Source organism: Tauraco erythrolophus, chromosome 13 (assembly GCF_009769465.1).
Source record: "Tauraco erythrolophus isolate bTauEry1 chromosome 13, bTauEry1.pri, whole genome shotgun sequence".
Lineage (NCBI taxonomy): Eukaryota > Metazoa > Chordata > Aves > Musophagiformes > Musophagidae > Tauraco > Tauraco erythrolophus.
The window spans coordinates 11838657-11860411 of NC_141477.1; the positions used below are offsets into that span (position 1 = coordinate 11838657).

The 21755-nt window shown below is 48.7% G+C and overlaps 2 protein-coding genes across 2 annotated transcripts in view; one reads left to right on the forward strand and one right to left on the reverse strand.

Moving 5' to 3' along the window:
- The window catches only part of DNAAF6 (dynein axonemal assembly factor 6), a 36795-nt gene extending 31602 nt beyond the window's left edge, over positions 1–5193 (reverse strand). The window contains exons 1-2 of the mRNA XM_086619811.1: positions 5107–5193; positions 3390–3453 (exon numbers count right to left, since the gene is read on the reverse strand). Coding sequence (XP_086475937.1) covers positions 3390–3453; positions 5107–5193 — 151 coding nt within the window. The remainder of the gene's footprint in view (positions 1–3389; positions 3454–5106) is intronic.
- Positions 5194–6358: 1165 nt separating this feature from the next.
- LOC147527920 (nuclear pore glycoprotein p62-like) lies at positions 6359–21025 on the forward strand. Its single transcript, XM_086619693.1, is given in 17 exon segments — positions 6359–6386; positions 6389–6638; positions 7290–7410; positions 7413–7674; positions 8102–8110; positions 8528–8638; positions 9040–9168; positions 9857–9952; positions 11096–11201; positions 11353–11497; positions 15795–15822; positions 15825–15843; positions 15968–16019; positions 16021–16103; positions 17474–17585; positions 18082–18148; positions 20394–21025. Coding segments are annotated over 17 exon segments (1710 nt in total). The 3' UTR covers positions 20486–21025.
- Positions 21026–21755: the final 730 nt, after the last annotated feature.

Consider the following 21755-nt stretch of genomic DNA (forward strand, 5'->3'; position numbering starts at 1 on the left):
TACTGCTTTTTGATAAAGGGTGATCAGAATGCATGATCCAATGTGTCTTTACTAATAGAAGTGAACGATCACACGTTTAGCAAAACATGTCTCAGTGCCGTGTTTAGATCAGGAAATTGAACACCATTGGCATGACTTATGTGCAGAGAAATATAAGAATTCTGGACTACAAACTAGCATACAATGTGCAGTTCATGGGCTTCATCAGTCCATCTGCTCCAGCATTTAGCACTCCAGGATATGGCATCAGAACACAATAATCATAAATGCAAAGGCTGCTTTTTGAGTTGACCCTCTACAAACTACAGCTAACATACCTGATTCTATCTGTTCAAGAACATTTTTGTTATTGTTTTCCTATGAGCACGGGAAGAGACTCTGGTTTTTGGCTGTCCCTTGACAGACTGAGATTGAATGACAAGATTTAAAAGTTCAAAACTGCCTGCATATAGCATTCCTTCCTGTAGCACTGTCTCTAAAGAGCTTAATTCTCTGAAGTGCAAATATAAGTTGGAGTATTTTATACATCTATGAGTAAGAAAAATGAACGCATCTCAGTTGCAGTGGGAAAAGACAGGTATTTCACACAAATGGCATATCTGAAAGCTAGTAGAATCATTTTGCTGGCCTACTTCCCTTCATAATCCCGCTTTATACAAGTATCTCACCCTGCAAGTATGCTAAGAATGGGAAAAAAACAACTCTACATTTCTGTTATGCGATCAACAGGTTTCCAAGGGAGAGGTTAAAAATCACTCCTCATGTGTTGCTTTAGATGTAACACCGATATCCTTCCTTTCTTCTTCCACAGCACAGCTTTTCAAATGGCTGCTTGGCATGGTTTAGCCCAGCCAGCAACTAGCACCACGCAGCCACTCCCTCCCTCCTCCTCCCCGCAGCAGGATGGGGAGGAGAAAATTTAACAAAAGGCTCAAGGGTCGGGACAAGGTCAGGGAGGGATCACTCACCCATTATGGTCACAGGCAAAACAGACTTGACTTGGGAAACAAAAATATCCATTTAGTTTGTTACCAATCAAATCAGAGTAGGATAATGAGAAATAAACTAAATCTTAAAAACATCTTCCCCCTACTCCTCCTTTCTTCCCGGGCTCAACTTTGCTCCCAATTTCTCTACGTCCTTCCCACTGGTGGGGAATGGGGGTTGCAGTCAGTTCATCACACGCTGTTTCTGCTGCTCCTTTCTACTCAGGGGGAGGCGGCCTCATACTCTTTCCCTGCCCCAGTGTGGGGTCGCTCCCACAGAAGACAGTCTTCATGAACTTCTCCGACGTGAGTCCCTATCACAGGCTGCGGTTCATCATGAACTGCCCCAGCATGGGTATCTCCTGCAGGGTGCAGTCCTTCAGGAACAGACTGCTCCAGCAGAGACTTCCCACAGAGACATGGCCTTCTTTGGTGCAGCCACCTGCTCTGGCGTGGGGTCCTCCAAGGGCTGCAGGTGGATCTCTGCTCCCCATTAATATCCATGGGCTGCAGGGGGGCAGCCTGCCATCTCACCACGGGCTGCAGGGGAATCTCAGCTCTGGCACACCTCCTCCCACTCCATCTTCACGGACCTTGGTGTCTGTGTAGTTGTTTCTCTCACATCCCACTCCTTTCTCCTCTCCACCAGGCCCAACTGGCCTGACACAAATCCTGGTGGCCCCAGCAGGACAAGCTCTGCCCAGCAGGTGCTCCAGGAGCAGGGATCATCAGGCACTTCCCCAGGTCTCTGATTTAATGGAACAAAGGCTCTGGGCTGACGCTGCCTGGCTGTGGGGAACCGCTCCCTGGCCCGAGGCCATGCGTGGCCCTGCAAGGCACCCCAGCCATGGCACTGCAGCTGCTGCCACCTGGCAAGGGGCAGCAGCCCAGCACAGACAGCTGCCCACGCTCTCTCTGCTGCAGGTTTCCCACTGTGTGGTTTGGGTGATTTTTTCTTCCCTTCTTAATACGTTATCCCAGAGGCACTATCACAGTCACTGATTGTCTCAGCCTTGGCCAGAGATGGGTCCAACTTGGAGCCAGGGAAGCTCCTGTCAGCTTCTCACAGGAGCCACCCCTGTACCAAAGCCCTGCCACACACCCCCAATACACTGTTTCACTCAAATGCAGCAGATGCTGTTTAACTCGTATTTCCATTAATGCTGTGTAAAGCCCATGCAGGCAGTCTTAGCTTGCTTACTCTGGCTGTTCTCTAGGGTCCCAGGTATCATCAAACTCAGATCCTTCTGGAACCTCCTCTGTATTCCAAATAGTTTTTCCTGTTTTCAGATTTCACTTGAAAAGTACCTGTAAGTGATGAGAAAAAAAATCACACTGTCATATTTTGGAATGTCTCTGTTCCCTTAGGTTTGCTGTAAATGTAGATTTTCCAGGCTTTAGAAAAATCTTTGTATTAGAAGTATTCTAGTTAATGATTACAGTCTCCTTCACCTCAGTATCTTATGAACGCGAATTTGCAGAGGGAGGACGTTTTCCTTTCCCTTAAATCTCCTTTACTCAACCTCTATGTCACGGAAGTCCTCCTTTCAGGCATAAAATATCTAGCACTTCAAAATGGGTAAAGTGTAGAAGTATGAAATATTAATCTCTCTCAAGCCCCCTGACGTGAGATTGTTAAGTGAACAGAGTCATTTACAAAAGGACCTCCTCCTCACATCGAAATCCAGTTCTTCCCATTAATTATTGAGCACAGCCCAGATAAAGTACTGAAGACACATGAAAGTTCACAGGCAGAACACTGTGGTTTATGCCTGTCCTACACGGATAACAAAAATGGCAAATGCCTCAGTGTTCCTCCAAGTGTTCCTCAACAAAGAGCCTGCTGGCTGACCCAGCAGTCGTGCACTACTAGTGGCATATTTTCTAGTAAGCTGGTAACCTGCAACTTGAAGGTTTTTATAGTAGAATCTCTGGTTATTTTTGGAATTCACAGTGTTCCACACAGTTTACTCCATGATGTTCCTTTCAGGTGAATATTCAGAAGCCCATCTCCCTTGTTTGCCTAAGTGAGCATGAACAACTCGATGAGAGTACTTATATGGAGCTTTTTGCTGCTCAGTTATGATTCTCCTCAGCCCATGACCAGGCTGTGCTCTGTACCCTGTTTATCATCGCCACTTGAGGCTGCTGTGCTCTGGAGTTACCCTTTCTGCTTCTCCTCGTATATCTTGCAGCTTTCAGGAAAAGAAGAATTTCACAGTGTAATTGTAAAAAATGTAATGGTATTTCCATCTCAAAGGTCAGTGACCACTCTCTTATTGAAGCAAACCCCATCACTGGTCAACTTCAGATGTTGACTTCACTTCAGTCAGCAACTATACAGCTGTTATAGTCCTGCTAGCATGGGACTGAATGCTAAAACATACAAACACTCCTCCTTACCAGTGAGCTTGCTCTTTACTGGTCCAATACCACCAGGAGTCATGGCACTAACAGAACAGCATGGCTGCAGAAAAAGGCAAATGGAACTTCAATCAATTTTCATAGAGCCCAGCTCAGTAACAGTGTCAATAAATATAATGTTATCTGAGGTCAAGCAAATCCCTGCTAGAATCCAAAAAATATTATCCCACGATTTTGTGACCAGACCACTGAACATTCTCTCTTCACTCTCACCCAGCAGGAAGTGACCTTGACACACTGGGTTTAAGCAGGACTCCCAGAAGCACAGTATTACAGCCAGATGTGCTTTCTGAGTATTAGTTTCCATGGCATTTTGGCAAAATTGCCGTCTTTTTCCTGCCATGAAAATTTGCAGGAAACCGAGTGTGCTACAAGAAAACCCCATCATAGGATTTGGATTCCTTTGACAGTAGAGATCATACGAGGCAACACCATTTTCCTCTAATTATGAATCAATTTAGTGCTAATAGGCCAATGTGAGGCATTTCTTTATATATGAAGATTCCTTGGTTTGATAAAAGTGCCTCATGTGCACAGAACATAAAATTGAATCAAAATAAAGATTTCAGTTTACCCAGATTGACTCAGACTTAATTGGCATTCCCTGTGGCAATTTTCCATTTCTGTCTATGAAGTGTCATTCATTTTATTAGTAAGATGTAACAAATTGTTTGAAAATCAGGATGTTTACTGCAAAGATATACAGCAATAATGCTAGTTTTAAAAGGCAGGCATTAAACAGCTGAAGGGTAGTTAGAGTGTGAAGGACCACATCTACCACCTACTGAAAGGAAATTTCAGGGGATATAAACCCCTTTTATCCCAAACATTACTACTATTGTTACTACTAGCACACAGCTGCTGGGTCAGCCAGATGGCTCTTTGTTGAGAAGTGACTTGGAGGAACTCTGAGGCATTTGCCATTTTTTGTTATCCATGTCATAACATGACTTGTTAAAATCCTAAGAGACTTGGCAAAGTTTTTAGTCTTCACAGAGGCTTTCTACATTGTGATTGTTGGCACCTGTGGCCCTCCTGGGTCATTTCTCCCCAGCACACATGCATGCCCAGATAAAAGCAAGCAGTTGCGTATTGCAGGAGCAACATACGTTTTCCAAAAGCTGTGATTTTTCATCTAGTCCTGAGATTAATTGATACAGAAAAATAGAAAGATATTTATCTTATTAATCATTCACCTTAGAATGATTACTCACCTCTCCTTATTCTACAATCACCAACATATCAATTGTACTTCAGTGATCAACTGTCTCTACAGTTCTTCAATGGCTGACGCACAGAATTAGTACACTCTGTCGCCACTGGATATTTTAGTCTGTTCTCAGAAGTTGAGCAGCAACCTTTTTCCATTCATATAAAGTATTTAGATGTAATTGCCTTAATCTCTGGTAGACTTCAGGGAAAAGCAAAGGGAAGTCTAAGCTCTTAAGCTCTTTCAACTACATGTTCTCATGTCCTTCAGGCTGAAAAAATAAATCTCCCTCCCATTTTGTGGTCACGATCTCTCCTTGTTTTCCTGGGGCATCTTTCTCTCTCCCTCAAGAGCTTGTTAAACCTTCTAAGGTTTTCATTCTGCTTTTACTCACTTCGGGAAAAGACAGATTTGCTTCTCCTCAGTTAACAAGGTTAGGCTATAGTACAACACATAAAGCAGCAGCATTTCTTAAGAAAGACTCACCACATGTTCATCATCATCCTCTTCTTGATCATCACGTAGCAGTTTGGCAAGGAGCTGCAGAGAAGAGCCTGAGGAAACGCTGTCCATATCAATACGCACTGCTCACCTATGCAGAAAAAACAAGTGACAGATGAAGAAGAACAAAAGTGTTCTTTACCGTCCATAAAGCACAATTTTCCTGCTGTGTGTTCTGAAAGGAAAAAGTTTAGCCAAACTCTAACGTGTGATATCAAAACATATAGAATGGAACATAATCAACCCTCTCTCTTTGCGCTCAGATTATAGACTCTTTTGCTCCACAGCATTAGTTGCAATCACAGCTCAAGCCTCGCAGTAACTATTATATCTGGCAGACCCCATGTCAACATGGGGTAACACAGCCAGGGAGAGGGCAACATGATGCCTTTGCTCAGGCCTGGCACTGAGGGCTTAGGTCCGAGATCTTGTCGCAGGTTCCCTGCCCACCCGCTCGCTGCGGGCGGGCTGAGAACAGCCCCAGCTCCAGGCTCAAGCTGGGGGCGAACGGAAACACAGTGTCAGGGAGAGCCTCCCCCGCCACGGCTCCGCTCTCGGGGCTGCACAGCGGCTCCCGGCCCCGCGGTACCGGCACCCGGGCGGCCCATCCTGCCAGGGACGCACCAGGCGCGGCCCGGCTCGGCGCAGCGGCCCGCCCCGGGGCGGCCGGCTCTGCAGCGGCAGCGAGCGGCAGCTCCGGCCCGCCCGAGCGCCCGGGTACCGCCGCACGGCCGCAGCCGCCTGCCGGCCGCGTCCCCGTCACCACGGCAACGGGCCGCCGCTGCCCCGCCCCGCCTCCTGCCGCCCCGCGAGCCAATCCGGCCCGGGCCGCCCCCGAGCGGCGGCGGGACGAGCCAATGGCTGTTGAGGCGGGCAGATCCGGCCGGTGGTTGGGAGCAGGGGAGAGGGGCGGGTGCAGGCGTGGTGGTGAATGTGCGTCATTTCTGCGCGCGGTGGCGGTGAATGTGCGTCATTTCTGCGCGCGGTGGCGGTGAATGTGCGTCATTTCTGCGCGCGGTGGCGGTGAATGTGCGTCATTTCTGCGCGCGGTGGCGGTGAATGTGCGTCATTTCTGCGCGCGGTGGCGGTGAATGTGCGTCATTTCTGCGCGCGGTGGCGGTGAATGTGCGTCATTTCTGCGCGCGGTGGCGGGGAGAGCCTTGAGAGCGGGGCCGCCGCCGTCCCCGTCCCGGGTCTGCCCCAGCGGCGGTCCCTGCTCCTGCCGGCCGCAGCCGCCATGAACCAGTTCACCTTCGGGTCGGGCGGGCGGGAGGCGGTTTCACGTTCGGCGCGCCGAAGACGGCGGCCACGACGGCCGCGACCGGCTTCTCCTTTTCCACGCCCGCCGCCTCGGGCGGCTTCAGCTTCGGGAGCGCGGCCCAGACGTCCGCCAGCAGCCAGCCCGCCGGGCCCTTCTCCTTCAGCACGCCGGGCGCTGCGGCGCAGCCTGCCGGCTTCAGCTTCGGGACGGCGTCCGCGGCCGCCGCGGCCCCGGCAGCGAGCGTGTTCCCGCTGGGGTGAGAGCCGGGGGTCGGCCGGGCCCGGGGCGGGCGTCGGCTTTGCCGAGCGGCCCTGACCGCTCGGGAGCGCGAGGGGGCGATGCCCTCCGGGCTGCTCTGGGAGCGCCTTGCAAGTGGCTCCCAGGGAGCGAACCTGTTGCTTTGTTGCCTCAGAATTCCGGCTGCAGTGTGGCGCGTTCGGGAAAGCGTTCGGCGAGCCCTGCTGTTTGCCAGCGCCGGCTGTTTCAGATGAGGGCTGAGAATAAACTGTTCGTGGGTTCGAGTCTGCAATTGGGGTATTGATGCTTGCAGGAAGAAATGATAAAACGTTGTGCCTAAGCCTAACTGTCTTGTCCTTTGTGGTCAGAACCTGGAGTGATTGGACGTTTCCTTAGCCCAGTGGGACTGCTCTGTCCGTAGGAAGGCCGTGAGCTTTGAGCTGGTTCTTTGAACTGCTGTTGTCGGAGCTTGCCGGGTGGGAGCAGTGGGAAGGGAGCTGGAATGGGGACTAGCGATACAGTCTCTGTCACAGTTGAAACATAAACCCGGTCAAGTGCACGTCCTTCTGGAAGGTGGCTTCTGCTGTCAGGAAATGGTCTGTAAGAAAGCTGACTCAGGACTTGACTGGATGTGTGTCTGAGGTTGACTTCTTTCTCTTTTCCTTTCCAGGGCAAACGCACCAAAATTGAACTTTGGAAGCAGCACTGCAACCCCAGCTACTGGCACCACGGGGGGCTTTGGATTTGGTAGCTCAGTACCAACCAGCGCGCCCTCGAGTCAAGCAGCAGCCGCCCTTCTGGCTTTGTGTTTGGATCTGCTGGCACCACCACTACCACCAGCACCACCACCGCTCAGTCTGGGACAACTGGAGGGTTTACTTTTTCCAGTGGTAGCACAACTCAGGCCGGAACAGCCAGCTTTGGCATCGACACTGCAGCTCCGCAAGCAGCACCCACGGGGTTGACCTTTGGAACAGCCCCTGCAGCTGCTGCCACCACTGCTGCCACCGTGGGAGCTGCAACCCAGTCAACAGCCCCCTTCAGCCTCGGAGCCAGTCGGCAGGTGAGTGCCTGGGCTTGGAACGGCAGCTGGAGTCAGGAAGCCTGTCAGCATGGAGGGCAACTGGGGATGGTGTGGAGGCTCTGCAGCTTCTTGCTTCTGCGGGCGTGAAGCGAAGCGAGCGGCTAGAGTCAGTGGTTTTTCCGATACGGATGTCCCTGGGGTCTCCAGTGATGAGTAACAAATCGCTCTTCAGCCTTTGGCACGCTGTTTTTATGGGAAGTCGATGACTCCAACCTCCTATGTTATTGAACTTGTATGGATCATTTATTTTCTTGAGGCCAGCAGATAATACATCTAGAATCCCCCATCCATTGGGATCCTTGCCGATGTGCCTGAATCCACTTGTTTCTTCCCATTACAGCAATTGGCAGAGTTTGAACATGTACTTAAATGAGCTAGTGAGATTGCCTCTTGTCTAGGCCCGTCTGGCCAAAAAAAGCCTGTATTTGTTGGAGTTTCTCAGGACAGCACCTTGGTCTGGCTGATTTTTGTAATTAACCACTGTCTGTCTTCCCAGCAGCAGGAACGTGGCCCCTCCTGCAGAGTCTGGCAAAAGTTCATTTTGCAGCTTTTGATTTATTGTTGGTGACAGCGCAGGCCTGGGAGGGAAGGCCATCAGCTCTGGGGTGAGGGCGATGTTCATCTGTGTTAGAACCATTCTTGAAAGTCTGTGTAGGTAGCGAGCTTGTTAGCCCTAGCTAATTTCCTGGGTAACGCAGAGTAGTTGTTACACTGAATATTGGTGTTTCTCTTGTTGCTTCTACCTTGACGGTCGCTGTGATCAGCAGGAGCTACAGTGTCTCCATAGTAAAAGGTGCGTCTTTTCCTTGTGCTCCTCATTCCAGGTCTAAACTTTGGGTCACTGCCTTCAACAGCAGCTACTTGTGCCCCCACGGCAACCCTGACTGCTGCTACCAGCCAGGGACCCGCTCTGTCCTTTGGAACCAAACTTGGAGGTAGGAAGTGGTTTCAGGACATAATTACTCAAGACTTTGTGAATCTGCTGTCCTTCTGGGAGTAGTTTTCTGAAGCGGAGTCTGGGAATGGGCGAGGAGTGTTTGTTACTGTGAATTTGCAACAGCATCAGTAGTCTGTGAACAGTTCATGCAGCCATTGAACTTGTGTTCTGTATTTTTTATCGTGTCGCACGTACCAAATTGTGTTTTGTGCTTGTTGCGGGAGCGTAGTGGAAGGGAACCACAGGTTTAAAGGGTATATTGGAAAAGAGAGTTGAGGTAGAATGAGAGACAGAAATAGTTTAAAGCTCTTACATCCATAAAAAACCTGGTGTAGATGGGCAAATTTGTGTTGCCTTCTCAGCACGATTGACAAGGTGGTGTGCTTTTTCTGTTTGTAGTAACATCCACAGCTGCCACAACTGCATCTACCACCACAGCCTCTGTTCTTGGTTCAACGGGGCCTACGTTGTTTGCATCTGTAGTGAGCTCTTCAGCACCCACGTCGACCACCACCACGGGCCTCTCCCGTAAGTCACAGCATACAGATTTTATCTGATGAGGGATGGATGAACAGCGTGGTTGGTGCTGCCTCTCAGTAGTGGAGCTGTCGATGCTGGGGGAGAATTCCAAAGGCCAGCTCTTTTCACTGTTTGCCACCCTCGTTCTTTGTGATTTCTGGTAGACTGTCTTCAGTGGGTGAGGCACGGAGGGTTTTGTTCAAAGTAAAGCCCGCTTTGGATTCAGAGTGGGCAAGCAGCATGTGGCAGTTTTGGCTGTACGTGAGTTTCTTGGTTTCTCTGTCTGGGAAGTGTCGCCACACTGAGCTTTCTAGTGACATTTTAGCTGCTTTCTTCCAGGCTCCAGGGCCCGAGTCTGGTTGCGTCTGCCTGTGGCTCTTGGGGTAGGTGTTGGCACTTCGTTAAGAACAGTGGCCTGTGACAGTGGAGATGCCGTGTGCTAAGCACAAGTATTCACACAGGTGCATGTTTGCAAGTTCCTCTGGCAATAACTGGCAAATTTCTCCTGGCAAAATTATTTGTATGGCGGGAAATAGTGTTTGCTTTCTGACAGCTTTAAGGCAGTAGCCAAGTTCTGATCCTGGTTAATACAAGTAAAGACCAGATGGAGGTGGGTGAGCAGGCAGGGTAGAGCTTTTCCATGGGGTACTGCCTTTAATGGCTTACGCAAACTCTTAACGTTGCCTTCTGTCTACAGTTGGTGCCCCTTCCACTGGGACAGTCAGTCTTGGAACGCTTGGGTTTGGATTAAAAGTTCCTGGAACAACAGCTGCTGCAACAAGCACTACCACTGGTAGGACTAGCTGCTGTGGAAGTGGCTGAAGATAAGGAAGGCTGACTTCAGTACTCTGAGGAGGCGTAAAAGGCCACGCTGGTGTAGCAGCACAGCAGTGTGATTTCTAATGCCCTCCAGCAACTGAAAATAACACAGTATTTCTTTCTCTGATCCTCATTTTCCATCTCCCCAATGCACAGTTACTTATGAGAGCCCTTCTGTGGACACCCATCCTGCTTTGGGTGAAGGAAAGCCCATAGGCTTTGATGTTCTGGTCTGGAGCAACGTAAAGTAAATAGATGAGCTGCTCCTTCTCTAACCTGCCTGTGTAGGGGGGAATTGCTCTAAGAGGTGAGGGAGAGATGTCCCAATGGCGGAAGGGGGAAGCCAAAGACTTGTGGGGAGTGTTAAGGAGAGATGTTTTATATTTCAGTTCTGCCCCATTGGTCTGTTTCTTCCACATTACAAGTTTCACAGTGTAGGATTTCTTTTGCTTCTCTGCCAAAAAAAAAAAAAAAAAGCAGAGGTAAGTGCTGTATTGAAGTGGCGAACCTGCAGTGGAATTTTCTGCTGAACAGGGTTGATGTTCAGGACTGAACATCCTTTTCCAGATGCAGTACAGGTCAGTTTTCAGTGTGATAACATGGATGGTGCTCAGCTCTCAAGGTCTTTCTAAAGCTTGTTTTCGGAGTGACTGTGAAGAATTTGAGTTCAGTGCCCAGGCGTGCCTTGTGACTGTCTGAGAGAACTATCTGATAGATGCTCTTAGCTCTGTGCAAACACAGAATTCTCATCTTCTGCCAAGATGTAGGAGAGGAACTGGGTGTGCTGGTAGTTATTGGTCCTAGTGTTAAAAACACGAGGAGATTGAGAGGTGTGTGGGTTAACGCTGTGTTTCTTTGCATAAGGCGTGGGCCAAGTGCAGGCTGCCAGTGCAAGTTTTACTAGAACCACTGGTTAGTCGTTCTCAGTCCACTACTCTTGTGTCCAGCTGCACTTCTTTCTCTTCTGGGCAGACGTGGGATTTGCTTTTTGTCCCTTCAAAGGGACCTATTTGAGCTCATACAGCACTGTGCTTAGGAGTGCATATTGGAGCTCTTCTGGATTTGTTGGAGAGCAGATGTGTCCTCTCCTGTTGCTTGACTGAATCTCTCCTTTCAGGCACTACTTCTGCTTCTGGCTTTGCTTTGAATCTGAAGCCATTAACTACGACTGGTGCTATTGGAGCTGGGACTTCCACAACTGCCATAACCACAACAACCCCCAGGTGAGTATTTTGTTGTAACTGAGTGTTTCTCGATTGGTGCAAGAGGCAGTATTAATGTTGGCATCTGGTGGAGGAAGGGGAAATGAGTGCTGTGGTGTTTTATTTTGGTTTTTTGATCTTGTGTTGTGTATTGTCTGGCGCTTCCTTTCAGTGCGCCTCCAGTGATGACTTATGCCCAGTTGGAAAGTTTGATAAACAAGTGGAGTCTGGAACTGGAAGACCAAGAGAAACACTTTCTCCATCAAGCTACGCAAGTGAATGCCTGGGATCAGACACTGATAGAGAATGGGGAGAAGGTAAGGTGACATCCAGTGTAACCTGGGGTGGCTTGCTTAGATCCTTAAAGCCTTCAGTGTTACTGATGCAGCGAGCCATCTAGTGGGACTTTCTACTGTGAGAAAAATAGATGTGAATTATTTCTGTGAGCTTTTTGAAAGACTGGATGTTTGTCTGTTCTGGTCTACAGGCATTGAAGCTTGGCAGTCTGTTCTGTAAGTTTACACGATGATAACAAGTTATTTTGGGAATAATTAGGGAAAGCGAGAGGGAAATTGACAACTTCGATAATCTGGTTGTGACAGAGCTGAAAGATGAAGTAGAGAGGTTAAAGGGGATCAGGGAACGTGAGGAATTAGGGGACAGGGAGCAATGGCACAAGGTCCCTGCTCGGCGTGGCAAGCGCAATTGCCTGGCAATTCCCTCGCCCCCCCCCCAGGTGTCCTTATGTAACAGGTACAGTGCTCTGCAAGGAGAACTGGATGACAGGAGGTGATGGTTGTCCCTGCTTGGAGATGTCTCCAAAGCCGGGTTGGACTGCTGTTGGCATTAAAACCTCATCAAAAGAGGAAAATATAGACGAGGGCCCATGCAGAGGGTTGCCTAAGGTGAGTCAGTCCGCCCATGATTTCTGACTGCCTCTGTTAAAAGAAAAAGGAAGATAATTGTCGTAGGTGATTCCCTTCTGCAGGGAACAGAGGGGCCAATATGTCGACCGGACCCAACCACAGGGAAGTCTGCTGCCTCCCTGGGGCCCGGGTCAGGGATGTCACTAGGAAACTCCTGGTCTGGTACGGCCTCTGAGTATTATCCATTACTGGTAATGCAGGTCGGAACTGATGAGGTAACAGAGAGAAGTCTAAAGGCCATCAAAAGGGACTTGAGGGCATTGGGGCGATTGGTCGAAGGGTCAGGAGCCCAGGTAGTGTTTTCTTCAATCCCTTTAGTGGCAGGAAAGAATATAGAAAGGAACAAAAAACCAGACTTGGTTAACAGATGGCTCAGAGGCTGGTGCCACCGACGGAAATTTGGTTTCTTTGATCATGGGGAGGCTTTCCCTGAACCAGGTCTGATGGCACCGGATGGGACTTGCCTTTCTCAGAGGGGAACGAGGGTCTTAGCGCAAAAGCTAGCAGGGCTCATTGACAGGGCTTTAAACTAGATTTGAAGGGGAAGGGGGGGAATATCAAGAATCGTAAGATATGCTGGAAGTACCTGTGGAACAGAAGAAGGGAATTCCAGCTGCTCCAGCCAGGAAGTCAGATTCATCTGGGGCCCAACTTAAATGCCTTTATGCCAATGCGCGCAGCATGGGGAATAAGCAAGAGGAGTTAGAAGTGTGTGCGCGCCTGTTGGGATATGATCTTACTGGCATCACGGAGACGTGGTGGGATGAATCCTATGACTGGTGTGTCAGAATAGAAGGGTACAGGCTCTTTAGGAAGGATGGGCAGGGAAGAAGAGGAGGAGGAGTTGCCCTCTATGTCAAGGACCAGCTAGAGTGCATGGAGCTGCACCTGGGACGAATGAAGTCCTGACTGAGAGCTTACGGGTTAGGATTAAAGGCAGAGCAGGGACAGGGGATGTAGTAGTAGGGGTCTGCTACAGGCCACCTGACCAGGAGGACTGGGTGGATGAGGGCCTCTACAGACAGATTGGAGCTGCCTCACGTTCACGAGCCCTGGCCCTCATAGGGGACTTCAACCATCCTGATATCTGTTGGAAGGATAGCACAGCAAGGCACAGGCAATCCAGGAGGTTCCTGGAATGCATGGATGATAACTTCCTTCTCCAAGTGGTAGAGGAACCAACGAGGAGGGGTGCTACGCTGGACCTTGTTCTCACTAACAATGAAGGGCTGGTGGGAACGTGACGCTCAAGGACAGCCTTGGCTGCAGCGATCATGAAATGGTAGAATTCAAGACACTTAAAGAAGCAAGGAGGGTGCATAGCAGGCTCACTACCCTGGATTTCAGGAAAGCAGACTTGGGCCTCTTCAAGGATCTCCTCGCTAGAGTACAATGGGATGAGGCCCTGGAGGGAAGAGGGGCACAAGAAAGCTGGTTAATATTCAAGGATCATCTCCCCAAGCTCAGCAGCGGTGGCATCCCAAACAAAGAGAAAGTCAGGTAGGAAGACCAGGAGGCCCGCATGGATGAATAAGGAGCTCCTGGACCAACTCGGGCACAAAAAGAAAGAACGCCTATAGGGGGTGGAAGCAAGGACAGGTAGCCTGGGAAGAATACAGAGAAATTGTTCCGAGTAACCAGAGATCAGGTTAGGAAAGCCAAAGCCCTGATAGAGTTAAATCTGGCCAGGGACATCGAGGGCAACAAGAAGGCTTCTGTAGATATGTCAGTGATAAAAAGAGATCTAGGGAAATGTAGGCCCTCTCCGGAAGGAAACGGGTGGACCTGGCCACCCAGGATATGGAGAAGGCTGAGGTTCTCAACGACTCTTTGCCTCAGTCTTCACTGGCAAGAGCTCTAGCGGCATGGCCCAAGTCACGGAAGGCAAAGGCAGGGACTGGGAGAATGAAGAACCGCCCACTGTAGGAGAAGATCAGGTTCGAGACCATCTAAAGAACCTGAAGGTGGACAAGTCCATGGGACCTGATGAGGTGCATCCGCGGGTCCTGAGGGAACTGGCAGATGAAGTCGCTAAGCCTCTATCCATCATATTTCAGAAGTCGTGGCAATCTGGTGAAGTTCCCAATGACTGGAAAAAGGGAAACATAGCTCCCATCTTTAAAAAGGGGAAAAAAGAAGACCCGGGGAACTACAGGCCAGTCAGTCTCACCTCTGTGCCCGGCAAGATCATGGAGCACATCCTCCTGGCGACTATGCTAAGGCACATAGAAAACAAGGAGGTGATTGGTGACAGCCAACATGGCTTCACTAAGGGCAAATCCTGCCTGACTAATTTGGTGGCCTTCTATGATGAGGTTACAGCATTGATGGATAGGGGAAGAGCAACTGACATTGTCTACCTGGACTTATCCAAAGCGTTGATACTGTCCCACACGACATCCTTGTCTCTAAACTGGAAAGACGTGGTTTTTGATGGATGGACCACTCGGTGGATAAGGAATTGACTGGATGGTTGCTCTCAAAGAGTTATGGTCAACGGTTCAATGTCCACATGGAGGCCAGTGACGAGTGGTGTTCCTCAGGGGTCGGTACTGGGACCAGTGCTATTTAACATCTTTGTTGGAGACACGGACAGTGGGATTGAGTGCACCCTCAGCAAGTTTGCAGATGACACCAAGTTGTGGGGTGTTGCGGACACGCTGGAGGGAAGGGAAGCCATCCAGAGGGACCTTGACAGGCTGGAGAGATGGGCCTGTGAGAACCTAATGAAGTTCAACAAGGCCAAGTGCAAGGTCCTGCACGTGGGTCGGGGCAATCCCAAGCGCAAGTACAGGCTGGGCGGAGAATGGATTGAGAGCAGCCCTGAGGAAAAGGACTTGGGAGTGCTGGTGGATGAGAGGCTCAGCATGAGCCGGCAATGTGCACTGGCAGCCCAGAAAGCCAACCGTATCCTGGGCTGTATCAAAAGGAGTGTGGCCAGCAGGTCGAGGGAAGTGATTCTGCCCCTCTACTCAGCTCTCGTGAGACCCCACCTGGAATACCGTGTTCAGCTCTGGAGTCCCCAACACAAGAAGGACATGGAGCTACTGGAACGAGTCCAGAGGAGGGCCACGAAGATGATCCGAGGGCTGGAACATCTCTGCTATGAAGACAGGCTGAGAGAGTTGGGGCTGTTCAGCCTGGAGAAGAGAAGGCTCCGGGGTGATCTCATAGCAGCTTTCCAGTACCTAAAGGGGGCCTACAGGAAAGCTGGAGAGGGACGTTTTACAAGGGCGTGTAGTGATAGGACAAGGGGCAATGGATTTAAACTGAAAGAGGGCAGATTTAGGTTAGATATAAGAAAGAAATTCTTTACTTTGAGGGTGGTGAGGTACTGGAACAGGTTGCCCAGAGAAGTTGTGGATGCCCCATCCTGGAGGTGTTCAAGGCCAGGTTGGATGAGGCTTTGGGCAAACCTGGTGTAGTGGAGGATTTCCCTGCCCATGGCAGGGGAGTTGGAACTAGATGATCTTTGAGGTCCTTTCCAACCCTAACCATTCTGTGATTTTAGGATGGAGCTTTCAAAGCCAAACCTCTGTTATTCAATTTTCGGTCTGCGAATCTTTACGGACTGTTTCTTGTTTCTAGGAGAGGTTTGTATGATGCTGGCTTTCTCAGTTGCACCACTCTTCTCTTATGAGTTGAGTTTTGAATTCTCATGGTGTAATTCAGTGTCTCTTGTTTCCAGATTACTTCATTACACAGAGAAGTAGAGAAGTGAAGCTTGATCAGAAGAGGTACGAAACTATGAACCGCTAGAGATAATTTTGTTTCTGTTTTGCATCTTCTAGCGTTGTGGTATGGTTGATCAAGACGGTATATAACCTCTAAGGGGAGTAATTTAACATGTTTTATTTTCAGACTGGATCAGGAACTGGACTTCATTCTGTCACAGCAGAAAGAGCTTGAGGACCTTGTTGACCCCTTTGGAGGAGTCTGTGAAGGAACAGAGCGGGACTATCTACTTGCAGCATGCAGATGAAGAACGAGAGAGGACGTAAGACACGATCTGCTTGAGCATGTGATGAGCAGACTAATGTGGTGATAGTGAATCAAAGAGAAGTAGAGCTGGGATGCATGACAGCACTGATGTGTCAACGGCCTTTGTCAAATATTGTTATGCTGTTTTATGCACGGCAGCTTAGATTTTAGGGATTAGAAATAGGCAGTTGCGGCTGGAAGCCCTTGCATCAGCATGGAAAGCTCTTTGGATGTTGGCCTAATCAGCTGTCTGGGAAGAGGTCACTAATTTTGGCATAGTCTGTAAAAATCAGTGATTATTTAGTGACAGAAGTGATGAGAGCAGAATGCACTATGTGTGGCTCAAGTATCCTTGTAATCCTTAAGTGCTGAATTGTAGCAGACTGTCATAGTTTAACCTAGCCAGCACTAAACGCCACGCAGCAGCTCTCCCACCCTCCCTACCTCCAGGAAATGGTGAAGAGAACTAAAGAGGACAAGAGAAGGAGACTCAGAGGTTGAGATAAGAACAATTTAATAATTATAATTTTTACTTCTAATTTTATTTTCTGTTAGTATCATTTTATATATTATCATATACTATTAATTAATACACACAAGTGATGCGCAGTGTAATTGGTCACTGGCCAGTGACCAACGCTCATCCCGTTTTGGCAAGTCATCCCAAAACCGCAATCCAGAAGGAGTGAGATGCTCAAAAAGAGAGAGAGCAAGATAGAACTCTGAGAGTCCAAGAGAGATTAAACTTCCTGGCCAATCCTCATCTAGCTACTGGACATAACGTTGCATGATATAGAATATTCCATTGGCCAATTTGTGCCTTAATCTAAGCTCGAATCATAAGCTAGGAGTTGTGGTCCTTTGTTCCAGCCATGCTCCCCCCAGACAGCCTTGCACCTGAAAACTGACAAAAATGTGGGAAGGTGAAAAGTCCTTGATTTCTCAGTACCAACTATAAACATTAGTGTGTTAGCAACATTCTTCTCGTAACAAATCCCATACTAAATCCGAAACATGATGGTGCTCCGGCTACTAAAAAGCTAACCCTGTCCCAGCTGAAACTGGACACAGGGTATTAAAAGGAGTGTCTGTGTGTTTCAAGAGATAATAATCTTGAAGAATCTGGAGTGGTTGGTTCCTTCCGTTCTGACAGTACCTTCCAGAAAGCCCTCCACACTATTGCTTGTCAGTCTCCTTGTATCTATCAAGACAGAAAGGGGGTTAGGGGTTGCTTCCTCAGTGTGATGGAATGCTTCTCGTGGTGCTCTTCCATGGATCTGCCAGCCTTGATTGAAAGAGTTGATGGTCCAAAGTTGATGTGACTGGGAGCAGGTCTTCTAAAGTTCACTTTAAATATTCTGACCTTGGTTCCCATGCGTTTTGCAGCTATAAACTGGCCGAAAACATAGATGCTCAGTTGAAGCGTATGGCACAAGACCTGAAGGACATCATTGAGCACTTGAATACATCAGGAGGCCCAGCAGACACGAGTGACCCGGTAATCCAAGCCTTACTCATTTGTGTGTTGCTAAAGACACAAAGGATATTTTAACAGTTCTGACTCTTGGTCTGTCCACTCATGGATACTCTGCTGCTTGTAGTTTCAACCTCGGAAGGGTGTTTTGTTTCATCCTTGGGTTGGTTCTGACTGGCAAAGCTTGCATTATAACACAACACAAGCCAGCCTGACTCATGTACTTGCTCTGCAGTTCTCTTAATGGTCTGTGGTGGTGATTCCTAGGTCTGAACTGAAATAAGCTTAAACCACAGACAAATACTCTAGACCAGCGTGTTTTCCTGACGGTAAAGAGAAGCAAAGCAACACAGTTGCTGCACACATGTCACTGGGAAGGTGGCTGCAAAGTTAGCAGAGCTGTACATATGAGAAATTTGATTGCATCATGTTCCAAAGGCAGGGACAGGCAGGCTGGTTTTTGCTGCTCGTAGTTTTTATGTAGTGTAACAAATGACTTGCACCTTCTCTTTCTACTCAGCTTCAGCAGATCTGTAAGATTTTGAATGCACACATGGATTCGTTGCAGTGGATTGACCAGAACTCAGGTGAGAGTCATCTTGCAGCTTTTTGGGAATGTAAATAGAAAGCATGTAGCATGTGTGCAAGTGTTTCTAGAACATCAATGAATTCCTGTAGATCCCTGAGGAATCTTCTCCTCACCTTCAATGACACTATCCCTTCTGTGCTTGAATCTTCCTGATGTACGTGAAAGGCTTCTGCTGAGAAGCCATTCCTGGCAACAGCTCATGTTTTGCATAAAAACAGTGCTTGAAGTGCATCAGTGCAAAGCAGAGAGGGCTTGAAAACCTTGTGCTTTTTCTGTCAAACTAAGGTTAAATATTTCATTTTCTAAATTGTTGTGGGGTTTCTCTTTGGAATTGGAATACTGTGGGGGGCTGTGTTCAACGTTATCATCCGCCCTGCCACAGTGGGAAAGCCAAATACAGGGAAGACTGAGTAGCATTCATCTGCAGGCGCGGTAGCTCTGGAGCACGGAAACGTCACACGTGTGACATGTGGAGTGTAGTAATGACTTGAAATGTAGTGCAGAGCAGAAGATGCACTCCACAGTGAGAACTCGGTGGTGTAGTTCGTGTTGTTTCTTGTCTTGGATTCACCCTCAACTAGCACACTGTGGTGCTGTACCAAAACCCAACAGAAGAACAGAACTCTTCTCAGGGAGCGCCTCCTGTGAGGGACTCGAGAATTCTGTGGGTTTGACTTGAGCTGATGTTCGCAGCCACGTGGGGGCATGGCAGAGCAAACGAGTGCTCCCCTCACCAGCACCACAGGGCACTGGCTGCAGTGCTGGGAAAGTGCTCCCACCTGGTGTGCTGCTTGGGTGAGAGCAGGCATACTCCTACCCGTGTTTAGACAGTATTATTGGGTTAGGTCAGGATTTAATTGGCTTTTTCTTCCAGCACACAGATGCTAACTCCTGCATTCCAAACATGCCTGTATTGGGAAATCTGCTGCAGCTCCTGTGGCATCGGAATTCTGACTTTATAGAATGTGTGTGAAAATAGCAATCCAATTTCCTCTAAGTTTTTCCTAGAAAGGAGACCCATTTTTTAATCCTCTGTCATTCATTCCTGAAGAAATTGTTTTATCAGTTAATAACGATTCCGTTTCTTTGCTGGGAACTGTACGTCTAAAGAAACAGTTAATCCTCAGTTCACCTTCAAACAAGGAAAAAAAGCAATGACTGTGAGAAATTGCAGGTTTTTTAAAAGGTTAACATACCTCCCTGTTTCCATGGGGTTCTCAGCAAGGAGATTTCCTGTTACTGTGTGCACTTGGGCGGTACGGTGGAAAAACAATGCAAGTTTGAAGTAAGCCCTTGCCAGCTGGGTAGGCCTGAGAAGGAAGCATGCCTTAACATTGTTTTGGGGGGGGGGGGGGGGGAATATGAACCTCCGCCCACTCCCACACCAGAACTAGGACAACTGTGCTGTAGGTGATGGTATCAGTTTTGTTTCCTGAGGAACACCTGCAGCAGCCAGTGATCTTGTCTAGGCATCCCCATACAGAGTGGCTACTAACTGGTCTGACTCATTAAGCCATTATGTGCAACTGTGGCACCTCCTTCAAATGGGTGTTAACCAGCACTGCCACAGTTCCGTGAACTGGGTGAACGTGGACGCAGCGTGGTGCTTCTTCCACAAGTGAAAGGAGTGTTTGGACAGAGTCTTGTTCTGACCTTCTGCCTCTTCCTGAGAGACCCAGAAAGTCTTGCATGGTGAATTTTTGAAAAGTGACAAACTGAAATGTGTTGCTTCATTGTTACTGGAAGATTCTGGGTGTGGCATGCTGTATGGAATAAAAGCTATCCTGGAATATCTATCTCCAAGCCACAGACTGACAGAATGCCATAGCCCCATTGAATAGCTTCTGATAAGCTTTCGTGGAATGAAATTAGAAATTGCTTTAGCTCGTGCCGAGATTTTTTTTTTAATATATATTGCGATGCCTGGTGCCCTCTGTTCAGCGAGGGTTTGCTCTGCTCTCCGATGCGGTGCCCTGAAACTGCAGCAAGCTGGCACAGCAGTAAGTGTCACCACCGTGTCCCAGAACTCCTTCGCTTCTGCCTGCCAGTCCGTGACTGCCTCAGATGCTTTTAGACAACCTCTGCCTTGGAGGGTTAGCCGTGCTTTGTGTTGGATTTTCCTCCTTTGTGCACTCTCCAGTCTGAGGGACTGTCAGAATTCAGATGTTCTCTTTCTTCAGGCTGAACTGCGGAGGGCTGTGTTTTAGGGTGACTGTAAGATTGATCCCTTGTTTCTCCCGCAGCTGTGTTGCAGAGAAAGGTTGAAGAGGTGACGAAGGTTTGCGAGAGCCGCCGCAAGGAGCAAGAGCGCAGTTTCCGGATCACGTTTGATTGAAAGACTCAAAGTTTAAAAGATTAACCTAAAATCTCCACAGAAAACAGATTGTTGGGGACGTAGGTCTGGAATTATATGTGTTATTTTATTGCAGGACAAGAAACATTGCTGTTTGTTCCAAAGCCAGCCTTTGCTGTGTCTGACTGGAATTCACCCGCTCGAGTCTGAGAGACTGCGCGAAGTTTGTGCTGAAAGTCTGTGCTCTTGGTCTCTGTTGTAACTGTGTGCAGACTGGTGAGGTGCACAAACACCGCCCTTGAGGGATTTATGCGGTGTGTGACTCCACGGCTGAGCTCTCCAGTACTTAAATGTAACTTGACAATGTTCAGTTGGGGCTTCATAAGCTTTTAGTCAAGTCCTTCCAGAGATGATTTGATGAAGAGCTGTCCTCAGAAGCAGCTGCAGCAGTCAGAGACACTCTCATTCCTCATTATTGCTAGCTGGAGTTTGTGTTTTCAAATTAGATATGCTTCCAGTATTGAAAGTGAGCCTTGTTTTCTGTACTTTTGGCAACTAACTGCTTTTTTGCTGGTACCTATAAGCAGAATTTCTACACAATTAAAAATTATTAGCAGTTTGAGTAGAAATTTGGTACTTGTCTGGTGATTTGCTGTAGCATAGCTTCTTCAGTCGCAAGGTTGCAGGAAAGATCATAGTCAACGAGTCTGCTTGGAAGACTTTTAAGAGACACAGTCATATCACTGCTTTTTGATGAAGTGTGATTATCATGTGTGTTCCAATGTATCTTTACTAGTAGAGGGATCACAGCTAAATAAGCTGAACTGTCCTCATGTATACTCTCCTTTGCACTTTATGCCTCTTCTGCCAAATGCTGATGGGTTTGGGTAACAGGTAATGAGCTTTGCTTTGTATTTACCTCCCTCTGCCTGTGGCCCCTCCCCCTTGCCTTATCCATTGTCCTCCAGGCAATTACTAGAGTAATGCGAGTTCCTCTGTCACTTTTTTCCCGGGTGCCGGTTTTATCCCTAAAGGAGAGGCAGGGAAGGCTCATAGGTGCCGTGGAGGAGCCTGTTCTGGCGAGACACGTGGGAAACCCCTGCAGACAGCTCCGGACGCTTCCCTGCGGGTTTCCATCTGGGAGCGGAGCCATTTAACTCTCCCTACGGCTGCTCGTCGCTTACTGATTTCAGTTTGAGGCTCACAGCTGAGCAGGGAGCAGGAACCGCCCGGCTCCCCCCGCGTTCGGTGCCGGTATCGCTGCGGAGCAGCCCCGGTGCCGCGCGCGCTCCCGCCCCGCGCCTCCCAGTGG